The following is a 15,392-nucleotide window of genomic DNA, read 5'->3' on the forward strand; positions in this document are numbered from 1 at the left end:
CCTTCAGCATGCCAAGCAGCTGCCCTGTGCCACAAACTGCAGGCCCTCCTGTTAAGAGATGCTCCATCTAGGCACAAAGGAGATCCAACGAGCTGGCTCTCTAGCAAACCCATCCAGAAAAAGAGAGGAAGTCTGGCCTCCCCCATACACACAGCCCCCCTTTGAACTGCGTTTCCTCCAGACCCCTTTCCAGACGGCTGTCCTCGGCCTGACGTTCCCCAACCGTGTTTCCCCAATTTATTTTCTTAGCTCGCCCTCCGTTTCCCATCCCTCCCTCTCTTCCTCTGCCTGATACCAGCAAGCACTCCCTCACTCTAGACACCTACGGCGTTAGAAAGTGCTTCGACAAAGCAGCGATGCCATCGGGGAAGGGCCGTCTACTCAGTGGCAGAACATCTGCTCTGCATGCAGAAGGCCCCAGTCCAATCCCCAATGGCATCTGCAGGTTGGGCTGGGAGAGACTCCCCCATGCCCGAAACCCTGGAGAGCCGCTGCCAGCCCATGTAGACTGCTGTTCTCCAACCTCAGGTCCCCAGATGTTGATGACCACTGACTGCGCTCTCTGGGGATGATGGGAGTTGTAGTCCACCAACTTCTGGAGACCCAAGGTTGAATCATAGAATCATATCATAGAATCATGGAAGAGTAGAGTTGGAAGGGGCCTCTAAGGCCATCAAGTCCAGCCCCCTGCTCAATGCTGGAATCCAAATCAAAGCATTCCCGACAGATGGCTGTCCAGCTGCCTCTTGAATGCCTCCAGTGTCGGACACCTCACTACCTCCCTCAGTTATCGGTTAAATATCAAACAACACTTCAGTTAAAAGCAAGTGTAAATAAGATGGATTTCATAGAATCATAGAAGAGTAGAGTTGGAAGGGGCCTCTTAGGCCATCAAGTCCAACCCCCTGCTCAATGTAGGAATCCAAATCAAAGCATCCCCGACATGTGGCTGTCCAGCTGCCTCTTGAATGCCTCCAGTGTCGGAGAGCCCACTACCCCTCTAGGTCATTGGTTCCAGTGGAAGAACAGTGGTGTCGACGATACTGAGCTAGATGGACCAACAGTCTGACTCAGGATAAGGCCCCTTCTGTGTTTCTGCATCGCAAGAAGAGGGCCGTAGCTCAGCAGCAGAGCAACTGCTTTGGATGCAGAAGGTCCCAGATTCAATCGCTGGCATCTCTAGGTAGGACCGAGAGACATTCCTGGGCTCCCTCTGGAAGGAAGGGCAGGAGAGAAATAACAACAACAACAACGGTTTATCTCATCATACGCATTTTGATCTTTTTTTCTGAGCCGAGAACTGTACAGAAGTGAGAAACTGGAGGCGAATTACATTTAACAGCAACAGCAGCAACAACAAACACAGTGACAACTTTTTGTATACCACCACTTATATACCTCTTATCCAGCCAAGTTAACTGGGTGATTCATATAAATCAGTGACAAGGAACCTTTTTCAGCTCGAGGGCCGCATTTCCTTCTGGGAAACCTTCTGGGGTCTGTATATCAGTAGTGGGTGCGCAAGGCAAAAGTGAGCAGAGTGATGAATGTACATTTTATCTTTGTACAGCAAGGTAACTGCTTTCTACACACACTCGCACACACATCGTTTTATCCTCCCTCCAGGCAAGCCAGAGGCATTACCAGGGTTCAAAGACACAGACTAGGGCTGGTGAGGTGTGTGGTTGGGGAGTGGGTGTGGCTCAGGGACAGTCCCAAGGCGCAGATGGAGAGGCCTGGCGGGCCCCATTCAAGCCCCAGGCCTAAGGTTCTCCACCAATGAAATACAAAATGCAATTCACAATAAACAATGGATTGCAAAATGCAATTCACAATAAACAATGGATTGCAAAATGCAATTCACAATAAACAATGGATTGCAAAATGCAATTCACAATAAACAATGGATTGCAAAATGCAATTCACAATTTTAAAACAACACTGAAACCAAAGTCACATAAATCACAAAAGCGAAAAAAGAATGTCAAAAAGTAAAACATTAGCACAGGAAGTGTGGATCAGGTCAGTTTGCATCAGAATCCAAAGACATCAATTTATTCAAACATCGCCAGGACTCACTCACTCACTCACACTGGGGATTACTGCATTCCTATGCACCTTCAAAGCGTGGGGATCCAAGGAACCCCCATCCTCTCACAGAGGCCGCAGGCCACACACACCCATTTATCGGGAGCAATCGCTTTTGCCAATGAATAATACAGCCATGGTCAAGTCCCAGTTACTGTAAGGGAACAGATTCTGTCTGTTGGAGGGAAGGGGGATTAGCGTACACGTCAAAATCACATAAATCTGTTTAGACTGGGCTAACTCTATGCTTATTTAGGAGCTGAGTGATCATTTCCTCTCAGGCTGCACTACCCCTGAATCGTGACATCACGCCTTAATCCTTTGCAATAAACATATGCAGTTATCCCAGCTTGGCCTCCAAGTATTTTGCCTCCTTTCCGTTCTACAGACTGGCTATTAAAACACACCATACTTGGTTGGAATTTGATGAGGCCGGCAGGTCATTAAGGGGGAAATCGGAGAGCAATATCCATAAGACACATGATTTCTGTGTGTATTTCCCAGATTTAAATCCATCCAATCAATCCGAGACTGTTTTCTGGTAGGGATGGAGGCATGGGGTTGCATCCAATCAAGTACGACTCAAAGTAGGCCTATTCGATTGAATCCAATGCTAATCTTACTCAGAGTAGACCCACTGAAACTAAAGGGCACGGCTAATTTAACTTGGATTCCTGCACTGAGCAGGGGGTTGGACTCGATGGCCTTATGGGTCCCTTCTAATTCTAGTATTCGATGAGGTCCATTCATTTCAGTGGGACTACTTTGAGTAGCTCTTAGTTGGGTGCAACCAAGAAGGTGCAACCCAATGAAATTAATGGACCCGAGTGAGTCATGTCTACAAATGGCAATGGGTCTACTCTAAGTAGGACTGGACACAACCCCTTCAGTTTTCTAAACGGAAAGTGATCAAGGTTGGATTGTGGCCCTCAATGCATTTTTCAAAATTTTATTTGTGAAAATATTTATATACCGCCAGCTCATACAAAGTGGACTAACAGCAATATATAAAATGTAAAATACCATCTTAAAAAGTACAAAACGTTCATTCAAATATTGTTGGCTGCCAGCTCCCTTCATCCCTGGTGCTCAGAGTAGACTACTTGAAACGAGTGTGCCTATCTAACTTAAGGTCATCCATTTCCAATGGGTCTACTCTGAGCAGAGCTTAGAAAGCTACAACCCCATTATGGGAAATTTAATGGGCAGCACTGAATTTTGTCATTGCCACTCCCCTCCACTCTCTCCCTCCCAAAGGACAGACGATGTCTGCTGCCCCTTCCACGTGGGCATAAGATTTGTTTGGATTAAAGACAGCCAGTGTGGCATAGTGGTTAAGGTGTCGGACTAGGACCTGGGAGACCAGGGTTTGAATCCCCACACAGCCATGAAGCTCAATGGGTGACCTTGGGCCAGTCATTTCCTCTCAGCCTCAGAGGAAGGCAATGGTAAACCACCTCTGAATACCGCTTACCATGAAAACCCTACGCATGGGGTCGCCATAAGTCAGGATCGACTTGAAAGCAGTCCATTTCCATTTTTCCAAATCATAAACAAATGGTCTGCCTCAATATAAAGCAGCTTCTTCGGTTGCTGCGTCTAAAGGGGCGGGCCGTTGCTCAGTGGTAGAGCATCTGCCTTGCACGCAGAAGGTCCCCGGTTCAATCCCCAGCATCTCTGGGTAGGGCTGGGAATACCCCCCATCTGTAATCCTGGTAGTCAGTGTAGGTCACTGGTTTTCCAACTGGTTGGTCACCACCCACAACCAGGTCATGGCCTAACCACAGCAGTACACATGGTCACCACAGCAGTACTACAATCCTATCAATAACTGATTTTTAAAAATTAAGAAATGGGTCCCTAAATGTTCATTTGGATTAAAGGTGGGTCCTGGGCCCAAAATATATTGCCGGTATAATGTCGAATTGGGATGGATCAATAGTCTGACTCAGCATCAGGCGGCCTCCTCTGTTCCTAACATGGGTCTCTCTTGCTGTCGTGGTTTGGGTTCCCTAACTGCACGTGACGAGGAATCGGCACTGCCTTTCGGATGGCTGACGAACAACTGTGACTGTGCGCCGATTGAATGAGCGCATCAAGCGGAACCCGAGTGAGGGGGGGGGAAGTCACTCCAAACAGGTCTTTCAAGGTAATTAGGTTTGTTTACCTGAGCACAAATTCTACATGCCTCTACAAGGTGCACAAAGGAAGAAGACTGAACTGCCAACCCACAGATCAGCGATTCCCAAATTTATAGTACCTGCGGCACATGTCCCCCACCTCCAGAATGAAAACTGGAGATATGCTTGACTTTTTTACACCCCCAAAGATTTACTTTTAGAGCAACAAAGGTACAAATGATCTATCCTTGGAGGACCCCTTTCTGACTACATTTCTTGTCTGAGTCACGGTCCTGAACTGCCTTAGCCCTTGATCACGCCTGCTACAAATTCCAGAGGGGCAGCTGCAGTGCTGTACAACAGGAACAAAACCAGAGTCTCAGGAGACTCCATTGCGAAGCTGCTGAATTTCTGTTTGTAAAGTTTGGCACTATCAGGCGTGGGCTTAATAGGGAACTGGGAGTGGCCTGCTTGCATCAGAAAAGTAATTGTCCCTTTTGAGAAGTTTGTGTATGTTGCTATTTGTTCTGACTTTGCCGATTCATTAGCTTTGAGAGTGGGTCACCCTCTCTGCCCCAATGACTCAGGCAGAAAAGCTGTAAGTGGATTCATCTGGAGACAGGTAATCCTGCTGAGTTAGGAAGAACCTTAGGAAGAATAAAACAAAAGAGTTTTTGTGTCGCCTTAAAGACGGCAGAAGGGTTCATAGTTGTCAGCCTGCTTTGTGTCAGGAGAACAAATTGTTAACCTCAGTTGGGATGTTTTTCCAACAGGGGCGTCAAAAGGACAAGCAATGCAAGAGAATACTCTGCAGAGCATCATACGTGAAAATACAATCCAGTCGAAAGAGTACAAGTTCCAATCGCAGCAGGTGTGGCCTGCTCCCAAAGACGATGAATTGCCAAAGCGAGACAAGATAGCATATAGAGAGAAACGCCTAAAGAAGGACCATTAATTTCTCTAGAGCGAGCCACTCCTAATCCCTATTGAGCCTGGGTTTGATAGTGTCAAATTTTGCAAATGGTAAATTCCGAGCCAGCAGTTTCAGGCGAGAGTCTCCCTTTGAAGCTTTTGTGGACACATGTGTGTGTGTGGGAGAAGGGGGAAACGCTACCCTGTTTTGTGGAACGAGGGGGGGGATGGTGGCCCCTCCCCAATTCCACCTACAGAATTTGTCTGGGCGCTTTCAGACCAGCCACCCTGGAAGGGTGGGATATAAATGTAATAAATTTAAAAGCACAACAGTCAAAAAAAGCAATTAAAATGGTTGGATCGAGACGTTCAAGTTCAGGGGAATGCTTGTCTAAACAGCCGTGTCTTCAAGAGCCGGCGGAATGCCAGTACAGATACGGCCTCTCAGGTTCCTAACAGCAAACGTCATCTAACAACGTCCCTGCAAACAAATCAGAACAAAGGAGCATTCCATAGCCAGCGTCGTCTAGCCTCCCTGCAAACAAATCAGAAGGAATGCTCAGTAAATAGGTTGCCTGGTAGCGCCCTTATGTCTCATTGCTGCAACTCAAAAAAATAAAAGAGAGAGATTGCAGAGATGGCAAAAGTTCAGAAAAGGGCAACTGAAACAATCAAGGACATCTGGGCCTTTTCAGTTTAGAAAGACGGTGAGGAAGAGGCAACGTGATAGAAGTGTATACAATCATGCGTGGCGTGGAGAAAGTGGATAGGGAAAAGGTTTTCTCCCTCTCGCATAACACCAGAACTCGGGGACATCAGACGAAGCTGAATGTTGGAAGATTTCAGGACAGACCCCCCAAAAAAGGACTTCTTTGTGCCGCGCACAATCAAAACTACGGGATTTGCTACCGCAAGCAGCAGTGATGGCCACCAACCTGGATGGCTTTAAAGAATAAGGCTATCAATGGCTACTAGCCATGGTGGCTATGCTCTGCTTCCACTGTCGGAGGCAGTATGTTTCTGACTCCCAGTGGGAGGGAAGAGTCCTCTCGCCCTCAGGTCCTTCCCATTTGGGGCATCTGGTTGGCCACTGTGAGAACAGGATGCTGGACTAGATGGGCCCCTGGCCTGGTCCAGCAGGCTCTTCTTATGTTCTTAAACACTGGACAGCATCCTCAACCACACCTGCGGCAACAGTCTAGCTGCCACTGCCCCACTCCCACCCTGCAGCATCAGGGCAGCTGCCTCCCTCAGCAGGGCCGGTTGTGCAGGAAGGAATTTGTCTCAAGGAACCAGCTCAAAACGCATTCACACAGCGCTGCGAGCGTCTTTTTGGGATGCAATGGCCAAACGCAGTCCGTGCATTTGTCATCTGAGGCCCTTTTCCATGTGCCCCCCCGAGGGGGGGTTGGAGCGTGGTGACATGAGAACGGAGCCTTCTCGGTGGTGGCTCCCCGTTGGTGGAATGGGAGGCATGCCTGGTACCCTCCCTATCTGTTTATAGGTCCCAGACCAAAAAACATTTTTACTCAGCCAGGCCTTCGGACCCTAATTTTCTGCTTATCTTTTCGTGGGATGGGACTGAGTTGGATCTGCTCTTTCATCCATAGGGTTGGCTGAGCATTTTTGGTTGTATTTATTCTTACATACCTCGGAGGCTGCCTTATACTGAGCCAGACCATTGGTCCATCTAGCTCAGTATTGTCTGCCCTGATTGGCAGTGGCGCTCCAGGGTTTCAGATAGGGATCTTTTCCCAGTCCTACCTGGAGATGCCAGGGATTGAACCTGGGACCTTCTGCCTGCAAGGCAGATGCTCTGCCACGAGCTACAGCCCTTCCCTCAAAAGTTTGGGAACTACTAGCCGGCACTGACTGGCAGCAACTCTCCAGGGTTTCGATCAGGGGACATTCCCTGGGACCGTCTGAGCTGCGAAGTAGATGCTCTACCCTTAAGCGACACCCCTTTTTGTTTTTACATTTGTTCTCTGTTGTGTACATTTCTATAGAAGTTAGCAGAGATTGTCAACTGTCTGAGATGCCGTGTGCCAGTTTGTGCGTTTACTTAAGAAAGCAGGCTTTTATCCTGCATTGAGATCACTGAGACTTAAGACTTAGTAAAATAAGAAAAGCTACTTTATTTATAGAAATACGGAGGTGCAACACCCAGCTTTGGGAGCTGCCCTCATGGCTCAGGAGAGAGAGAGAGAAGACAAAGGTGTGTCCTCTCTCCAATCGAAGAAGAGAAGAAGGGAAAGGGAGGAAGGAGGAGGGGCCGATAAGCTTCCCTAAGCATATCAGTCTGTGATGGAAGGAAGTCAGTCAGAGCATCACAGGTAAAGGTAGTCAAGCCTAGCCATCTGGAGGACCCGAACTCAATCTCCCTTCTGGAACATAAACAAAAGGACAAAACAGGAGTTGCTCTTGCCCCACTTCCAACATTTTCAATGTTTGCTTTCCAAAAGTTGCATTAAGTTCACCTTTCTCGGGGGGGGGGGGGGGAGAAGCAACCATCATCATCAAACTGCGCCAGGCTCAGAGATGCAGGAGCATTACCCACATCTAGCAGAGGCTGATGGGAAAAGAGGCAAGACCAAAGTTATGAATCGTGTGGGCAGGCCTCCTATATGAGCGATGACTTTGGGCTCACCAGAGCTGTTTGTATTTTTCGTAGCTCCCAGCTCACAATGAATTGCCACGGATCAGGGGTGGGGAATCTTGGGCCTTTCAGATGTCGCTGAACGGCAACTCCCATCAGCCCCAGCCAGCATGGCCAAGGACCAGAGGTAGTTCAGCAATGTCTGGAGGGTGAGAGGTTCCTCACACCTGCCCTAGATCATGACGCATGTGAGGGCTCAGAGTAGATTCACTGAAGTCAATGAACAGGACCAACTTGGGGTCACTGATTTCAGTGGGCCTACTCTGAGTAGGAGTTGGATACAAGCCATAGGTGTTTTATTTCCACAGAGCGCTTATAAGAGGAAGCTGAAGTGCCTAGATGCATTTTCACCTGAATCGGTGACACAGATTTAGTGCATTTTATGGTTTGCTTGGTGTTCTTTTTTTTTTAAGTCAGTGCTCACTGGGAGAGTGAGCCCCAGCATCTTCCTCCCAGTGCATTGGAGCATGGGAAGTCACAGGGAACAGTGCCTCTGAGAGTGTGCATAGTGCCTTTCTGAGACCTCCAAGGAACCACAAAAAGCCAATACACCTGGGGTCAGGAACCTGAGGTCCAGAGGTTGAGAAAGCCTCTGAGGCTGGGAGGCTCGGAAGTCAAATGCGGCCCTCTGAGCCTTTCTTTTGGCCCTTGGTACTCTCCTCAGGACTAGAGATGTAAAAAAAAAAATCTCTAGGACACACCCCTAATTGGCCCTGCTTCACATCTGTGTGTTTCTGTGTGGTAGGAATACGTCTCTGCATTCTGATCGCGTCTCTCGCTTGCCTAGATGGAGGATAGACTGTGCGTGTGTGCACGCATGTGCGTGTAGAAATTGGTTTCCTGTACAAAGGTAAAATTTACATTCAGTGCCCCCCCATTGCCTCTGGCTGTGTCCGCCTCTGGCATGTGGCTCCCAAAAGGTTGCCCAGAAAGGAATGCGGCCCTTGAGCTGCAGAAGCTCCCCATCCCAACGACCAACACAGATAGTAAACAACGGGGACAAAAATCAGCTCTACACTTTGCTGAAGCGATTGTGATTGCAACAACTGGGATTGCTTTTTAATATGTTCTTAAACCTTTTCTAAAAGGTTTTTAATCTTAGAAGATGTTTTGAAAGCTTTTTTTTAAGAAACGTTTTGGAAAGATGTTTTTGTTTTAATGTGTTTTAAAATGTTTTTAGTCCTTTTGTTTGCCGCCCTGGGCTCCTGCCAGGAGGAGGGCGGGATATAAATCAAATAATAAATAAATAAACAAACAATGAGATCCTAATGAGCAGTACAGCCCCAACAGCTTCTTTAATTGGTGGATGCTAATTCAGGTATATAATATATACTTCAAGTATATAACATATATAAGCCAATCATGCTCAGCCGCTAAGCAAATAAACACACAGACCTGTACAATCCATCTTGACGTCACATCGCAAAGGGTCACAGCTGCAGGGAATGAGACATCTGGCCAGTGAAGTCACTGCTTTGGCACAGTGCCACAGACGCATTTATGGAGACTCCGTGGCATGGGTGGAATGCTCACACCGATTTGCTGGGTTAAACCATAGGAGAGTTTTGAAGGGGATAAAAGGTCCACGGCGCGCGGGTGTGTGTGTGTGTGTGTGTGTGTAAAAGGGTCTAGCTCAGTGGCAGAGTCAGGTGCTGCCTCCTTGAATTAGCTTCACGATCCTAACAAGAATTTGTGTATTTCGCTGGTTCCATGTCTCTGTTGCACCAAGGCTTTGTTCTGCCTAGCAATCTGAGAGGGAGAATTTGGGCAGGGATGACTGCTGAATAGGCGTGGGGAGAAATTCAATTCCCTATGCATTTAAAGGCCAGTCTACCAAATTGACACTTTCCGAAACAAGGAGCAAAACCAAAACACAGCCATCCTTTGAAATTCACACTTCTCTGAATTCAACAAAGCAGTTTTCCAGTGTACAAAAAATGCATATACCAGAGTAAAGTGTGCGTAGACATAACTTTGTGAAAATAAAAAGGTTATTATAACAGAGAACCTGGCCTTGCAAAAATAAATATATTAGACAAAATTGCATGCAAAATGTGTATATTAGGCAAAATTCGCTGGTGAGTTTCATGAGGATTTTTTAAAAAAGATTTACAAACTGATGTGGAAATTTGGAGAGCACAACTTAGATTGGAAAACTGAGAAACTGAGTGAAACCAACATTGACAGAGAAGCAATTTCCCATAAAACAATGCGCTTGGGTGTGTTATTTTTGCAAACAGATGCATTTTTATGGACACTTTACTGCAGTACATGCATTTTGGGGCTTGGGAGAAACACTTTCAACAAACAGACAAAACTCGCAGTGTTGGGTACTCTCTTCACTTCTGACGGAAGAGAATCCCAAGGATCTGGTACCACAATGGTAAAAGCACATCCATTTGAAATCTGTCAATTTCAGTTCTCTCCCTTTGTTAAATTCAGTTCTCTACACCTGGGCAACAATTTGCAATTTTTAAAAAAAAATCCTCATGAAAATTTATCAGCGTTTTACTGCAAATTTCTCCTAACACATTCTTGTATGCAGTTTCAACCAATGTACACATTTCCCCAAGAAACTGTCTGTTAATATACTGCATTTTTTTTATGTTATCTTCACTAACATATTCATTTTTATGCAAATATATATGCATTATTGTAAAGACTGATTGGCTGGAGAACTGCATCGCCAAATTCAAAGAAATGAGAATGTCAAAGGATGGCTGTGTTTTGTGCCCCGTAATGTTTTGGAAACTGCCAATTAGGTAGGCTCACCTTTAAATGCAAACTGAATTGAATTTCTGCCCCCATCCCTAGGGGTGTGTCACATGACACTACAGAATTTGCTGCCGCAAGCGGTAGCATAGTGGGAAATTCAGAAGTGCAGGGTCCCCTCACAAAAGTCACAGCCATGATTCTGTGCTGTTGTTGTTTTGCTGCTGGGTTGAAAATGAGATCCTTGTTAATACCTTCTCTCACAACAACAGATGTACCTAGGAGCCGATAAACATGAAAGGAGAGAGTGTTAGCTATTGAAAAGAGTCTTCTCAGTGGCTGACTCACCTCCTTTCACTCTGATTGGCTCCAATCAGCAGTAAAGGACAAGGAAGCAGGTTAGAAGACTCTTCTCAGTGGTCAAAACACTTCCCTTTCATGCTGATCAGCTCATGGGATGTTGGAGACATAAGGACCCTGCTGGGACCCTACTCCCCAAAAAGTAAAGGGTCTAAGACCCTTTGAGACCCTGGACCACTACACCTCTGCCTCTGATGTACCAGAGTGCACTATAAAACACCGGAGTCAAAGTGACCGCAAAAACACACCTCTGTTTCGGAGCCCCGTAGATTAAAAATTGCCCTTGCCGAGTAGAACTAAACCTCACTATTCATCAACCACAGCACTGATCGATCAACCCACCCATTTAAACCTGACTGACATTTGCAGCTCAAGGTCTTCAAATGAAAGGAAACATGGCCTAGGATCACAGTAAAAGCCTATGAATGTCTACTCAGAAGTAAACCCCACTGGCTTACTCCCGGATAAGCCTCTTTGCATCTCATGCCAGGATACCTGGAACAGCCATTCAAAGCAGGCTCCAGGTTTGAAGGTAACACGGACATGTCCTCTGGGGTCCCTGGTCGCAGAAGACCTCAGCATCGAGGCACATAAGAGCCTCAAGATACAGGCACATAAGAGCCCTGCCAGCTGAGCTCAGTGGCCCATGTAGGGCAGCATCCTGTTCTCACAGTGGCTAACCAGGTACAACAAAGGGAAGCCAACAAGTAGGATCTGGGTGCAAGAGGACACTCTTCCCATAGCTAGTAGCCACCAATAGCCAGATCCTCCATGACTATGACTATTCAAGCCATCCAAGTTGGCAGTCATCACAGCCTCTTTTGTTGTTGTTCTGTGCCTTCAAGTCGATTATGACTCATGGCGACCCTATGCATCTTTTTTGGATGCATTCATAGGGTTTTCACGGTAAGAGGCCTTCAGAGGTGGTCTACCATTGCCTTCCTCTATGCCTACAGCACCTGGCGTTCCCCGGCAGTCTCCCACCCAAGTACTAACCAGGCCTGACCCTGCTTAGCCTCTGAGATCAGACAAGACTGAGCGTGTGCAGGGTAGCATGGCCGTAGGCATCACAGCCTCTCGGCGGGAGTGAATTCCACGCTATGGAAGAAGCATTTCCCTCTGCCAGGGCTAGGCAACTGGGTCTCGCTAGCCGTCCTTTCCCTTTCCCACAATGGCCCAGAGCGATGTCACGTTAGCGGCATTGTGGGAAATAGAAAGGGTGCCTTGGCTCAGCTGCCCAGGGCTGTGACAGAGAGGGCACCCGCCAGAGGATGCTTTGCCTGGGAGACCCCTCAAACCTGCAGCCAGCCCCTCCTTGGCGATTTTATGCACATATACTTATCTGCACAAGCATGCACACCCATACAGGCACTCACATACAAGGAAACATAACATGAAAGGATGGGGAACCGTTTCAGGCAGAGGGCCGCATACCCTTCCAGGCAACCTTCCCAGGACCACCTGCCAGTTGTGGGTGGGGCCAGAGGGAGTGGGCGGGGCAGTGGGCCAGCATCGACAAACACTCCCCCGCCCCCCTCTGTCCTCCATCCAGGCAAGCCAGAAGCACAGTCAGAGTTCAAGGACACCTATCCAAAGAGGTCAAAAGTCTCGGGGTGCAAAGCAGGGCCAGTGAGGGGTGTGGCCTGGGGGAGCGTTCCGAGGGCCGAACAGGATGACTTGGAGGGCCGCACTCGAGACTCCCCTGATTACATGTATGCATACAGGCACAAATATTCACATTTCGTGCACCGTCTCGCCTTCCTAATTTAGGTTGACATTCGCAGGCAGGTAACTTTGCCCTTCCGGTAAATCTGCGGCCAACAATGGTTCTTTTTCCTCTTTAGATCCCAGTATCTCCACCACGACTGCAGTTGGAGAACCACCACATCTTTTCGGGATGGCGGCCTCTGCGGTGTCACCCCATCCCACCCCCATCTCAGACCCACGCACGACTGTAGATGACCTTGATGTGGCCAGACACCCCCCCTCCAAAAAAAGACGATGGTGCTCTCTCTCTCTCTCTCTCTCTCTCTCTCCCTCCCTCCCTCCCTCCCTTGTTGCTCAAAATGTCTTTGGGGGGGCAATGACATCCGAGGGGTGTGAGATTTCACTCTGCCCCTCCCTTTTCATTTTTGCTTCCTAGCCAGGCTTGTCTCGCCGCTTGGCTTTCTAGGGAAGGTCTCTCGACGCCACCCATCTTTTCCCTGTTCCTTTATCTGATCTCACGCCCAGCTGAGATCCCTCCGGATGAATGGATGGAGATTTGTGTGTGCGCGGGGCGTCTGCGCGTGCCCCTTTGTACACCGCCAGGCAGTCTCTGCAACTAGAGAGAGCCAGCCAGACAAAACACACCTCCCAACACACACGTACACACACACTCAAAAAAAAAAAAAGACCGGAAAAAAGGACCACCTTCCCACCCAGTGCAGTCCAGAAGAAGAGGCTGGCACAGAGCCACATCCCCGCAGAGGGAGATCCTCACAGCCGGAGAACACAAGGCCTGCAGCCTAGATCCTCCTTTTCCAAAACACCACCTAATGCCACTAGACCTCATGAGGCTCATTGAGGAGGTCACCCAGCCCTCTCCGGGGACCAGTCTCCTTCAACAACGAGCCACCTTTTGATCCTGCAGGGTGCCAGCCGTCCTCCCCGACTGCTTCCCTCTCACTCTTTCCCACCTCCCATAAGGAGCTCAGAAAATCGGAGCCTTTGTAAGGAATGGAGAGAGTTCTAGGGAGGGCTCCCCCTGCTCTTCTCAGCTGCTCATCTTACAGGGACTAGAAGCTTTAAAAAAAAAGTCATTCTCAAGACGGGGATTTTCTCTCTCCCAAATCTGCTGTAAATCTGCTGTTCTTTTCCAATAAGAATAGTTAAAAAATCCCCTAGGAAGCGGTTGAATTCTTCTTCCATGCCTGTTTCAGGCTGGACTCTCTGTGAGAGAAATGGCAACAATCTGCAAGCCAGGGAATGACTGTGTGTGTGAGAGAGAGAGACAGGGAGAGAGATGCCTTTTTTGCACAGATCAAAACCGGAATTTTAATCTCTCCTAGCCTGCATTTTAAGGACAGGGCATCACGCGTTGGTGAGCTGAGAATGCAAGAGAAATTATCTCGCTCCCAAGCAAATCCAACAACGACCATTTCTTTCTTCTCTTTAAAAAAAAGAAACCGACAGAAAGCAAGCCCCTGTCAGCTGCCCAATAGGCTAGATATCTCGCCAGCCGCGGGAAAGACGGCAACCACGACGCCCAAACGCGCACCCAGCCGAAACGCCACATAGATCGCCGATGTTGGGATGGAGGGCGCTGGCTCCGGTGGGCGACCCAGCCCGGCTGGATCCGGGCGGCGCCTGGCTCGGGGAGGGGTTCGGCTCGGACCCGGCGCCTTCCCGGGCGGCGATCACCCCGCAGCCAGGTGCGTTAAGAAGGCGCGATCCGCACCGAATCCGCCTGGCGCCGTTTCGCCACCCAGGAAAAAAGGAGAGGCGCTTGGCTTACCGGAATCGGGGCGAATCTTTGATGCATTCCTCGAACTCGACCGTCATCTTGGCGGGCGCCTCTGGGGGTGGGGGGGACGGGAAAGGGGGTTTAAAAGCCGGGGAGGCGCATCTCCTGCGGCACTGAGAGCCACTCGCGCGCAGCCTCGCACCCAGACGCCCTGCTTGGCTCCAGCGCAAGACCAGCAGCAGCGCCAAGCCGTCGGCGCGCACGCTCTCGCCTTGGCGCGCGCCCCTCCCTCCCGGGCTGTCGGGGTGGGGAAGGGGGTTGGCTGCGGAGCGAGCAGAGGAGCCGCAGAGCTTGCCAGGGAGTTGTCCCACACGCACACACAGGCACACACACAAGCCCAGGGAGCATCCACCAAGTACCTGGTAGCCGCTCCGCGGATTTCTGTATAGCTTGATTTGGTTATTGCAGGGGCTGCCCAAACGGTGGTCCCCGGGCCACCAGCGCTCCTCAGGCGACCCGAGGCGTGCCCGCATGAAATGTCCGTCTCGATTATAGCTTCTTTTCTTATAGTGTGTTTCATTGCCTGACCGTGAGAACTCCGTAGAGAGGGAAGGAAACGCTAACTAGCAGGGGTCCGCGAGATTCATGCAGAGGTTCCCAGGGGTGTAGCCGTCCGGGGTCGCGAGGGGGGTCTTAGGCCTCTTACTTCTGGGAGAGCAGGGTCCCAAAGTCTCCAGCATCAATGAGGCTATGGGGCGGTATATAAATGTAATAAATAAATAAATATAAATAAATAAATAAAAGGGAGTGTGTTAGCCGCTGAGAAGAGTCTTCTAGTCTGCTTCCTTGTCCTTTCTTGCTGATTGGAGGCAATCAGAGTGAAAGGAGGTGAGTCAGCCACGGAGAAGATCCTTCACAGTAGCTAACACTCTCCCCTTTCGTGCTGATTGGCTCCTAGGGATGCCTGTTGTTGTGGGAGAAGGCATGAACAAGGATCTCGTTCTCAACCCAGCAGCAAAAAAGGGGCGAGGGTGTGTGGCTGTGACTACCACAAAGGGAGCCGGCACTTCTGAATTTGCCACTGCACTACTGATAATGT

The 15,392-nt window shown here is 48.9% G+C and overlaps 1 protein-coding gene and 1 pseudogene across 1 annotated transcript in view; both read right to left on the reverse strand.

The window, feature by feature from the left end:
• The window catches only part of ACAP3 (ArfGAP with coiled-coil, ankyrin repeat and PH domains 3), a 143,464-nt gene extending 128,892 nt beyond the window's left edge, over positions 1–14,572 (reverse strand). The window contains exon 1 of the mRNA XM_061600839.1: positions 14,345–14,572. Coding sequence (XP_061456823.1) covers positions 14,345–14,391 — 47 coding nt within the window. The 5' untranslated portion in view covers positions 14,392–14,572. The remainder of the gene's footprint in view (positions 1–14,344) is intronic.
• On the reverse strand, positions 11,796–11,914 carry LOC133372976 (5S ribosomal RNA; annotated as a pseudogene).
• Positions 14,573–15,392: the final 820 nt, after the last annotated feature.

Source organism: Rhineura floridana, chromosome 18 (assembly GCF_030035675.1).
Source record: "Rhineura floridana isolate rRhiFlo1 chromosome 18, rRhiFlo1.hap2, whole genome shotgun sequence".
NCBI lineage: Eukaryota > Metazoa > Chordata > Lepidosauria > Squamata > Rhineuridae > Rhineura > Rhineura floridana.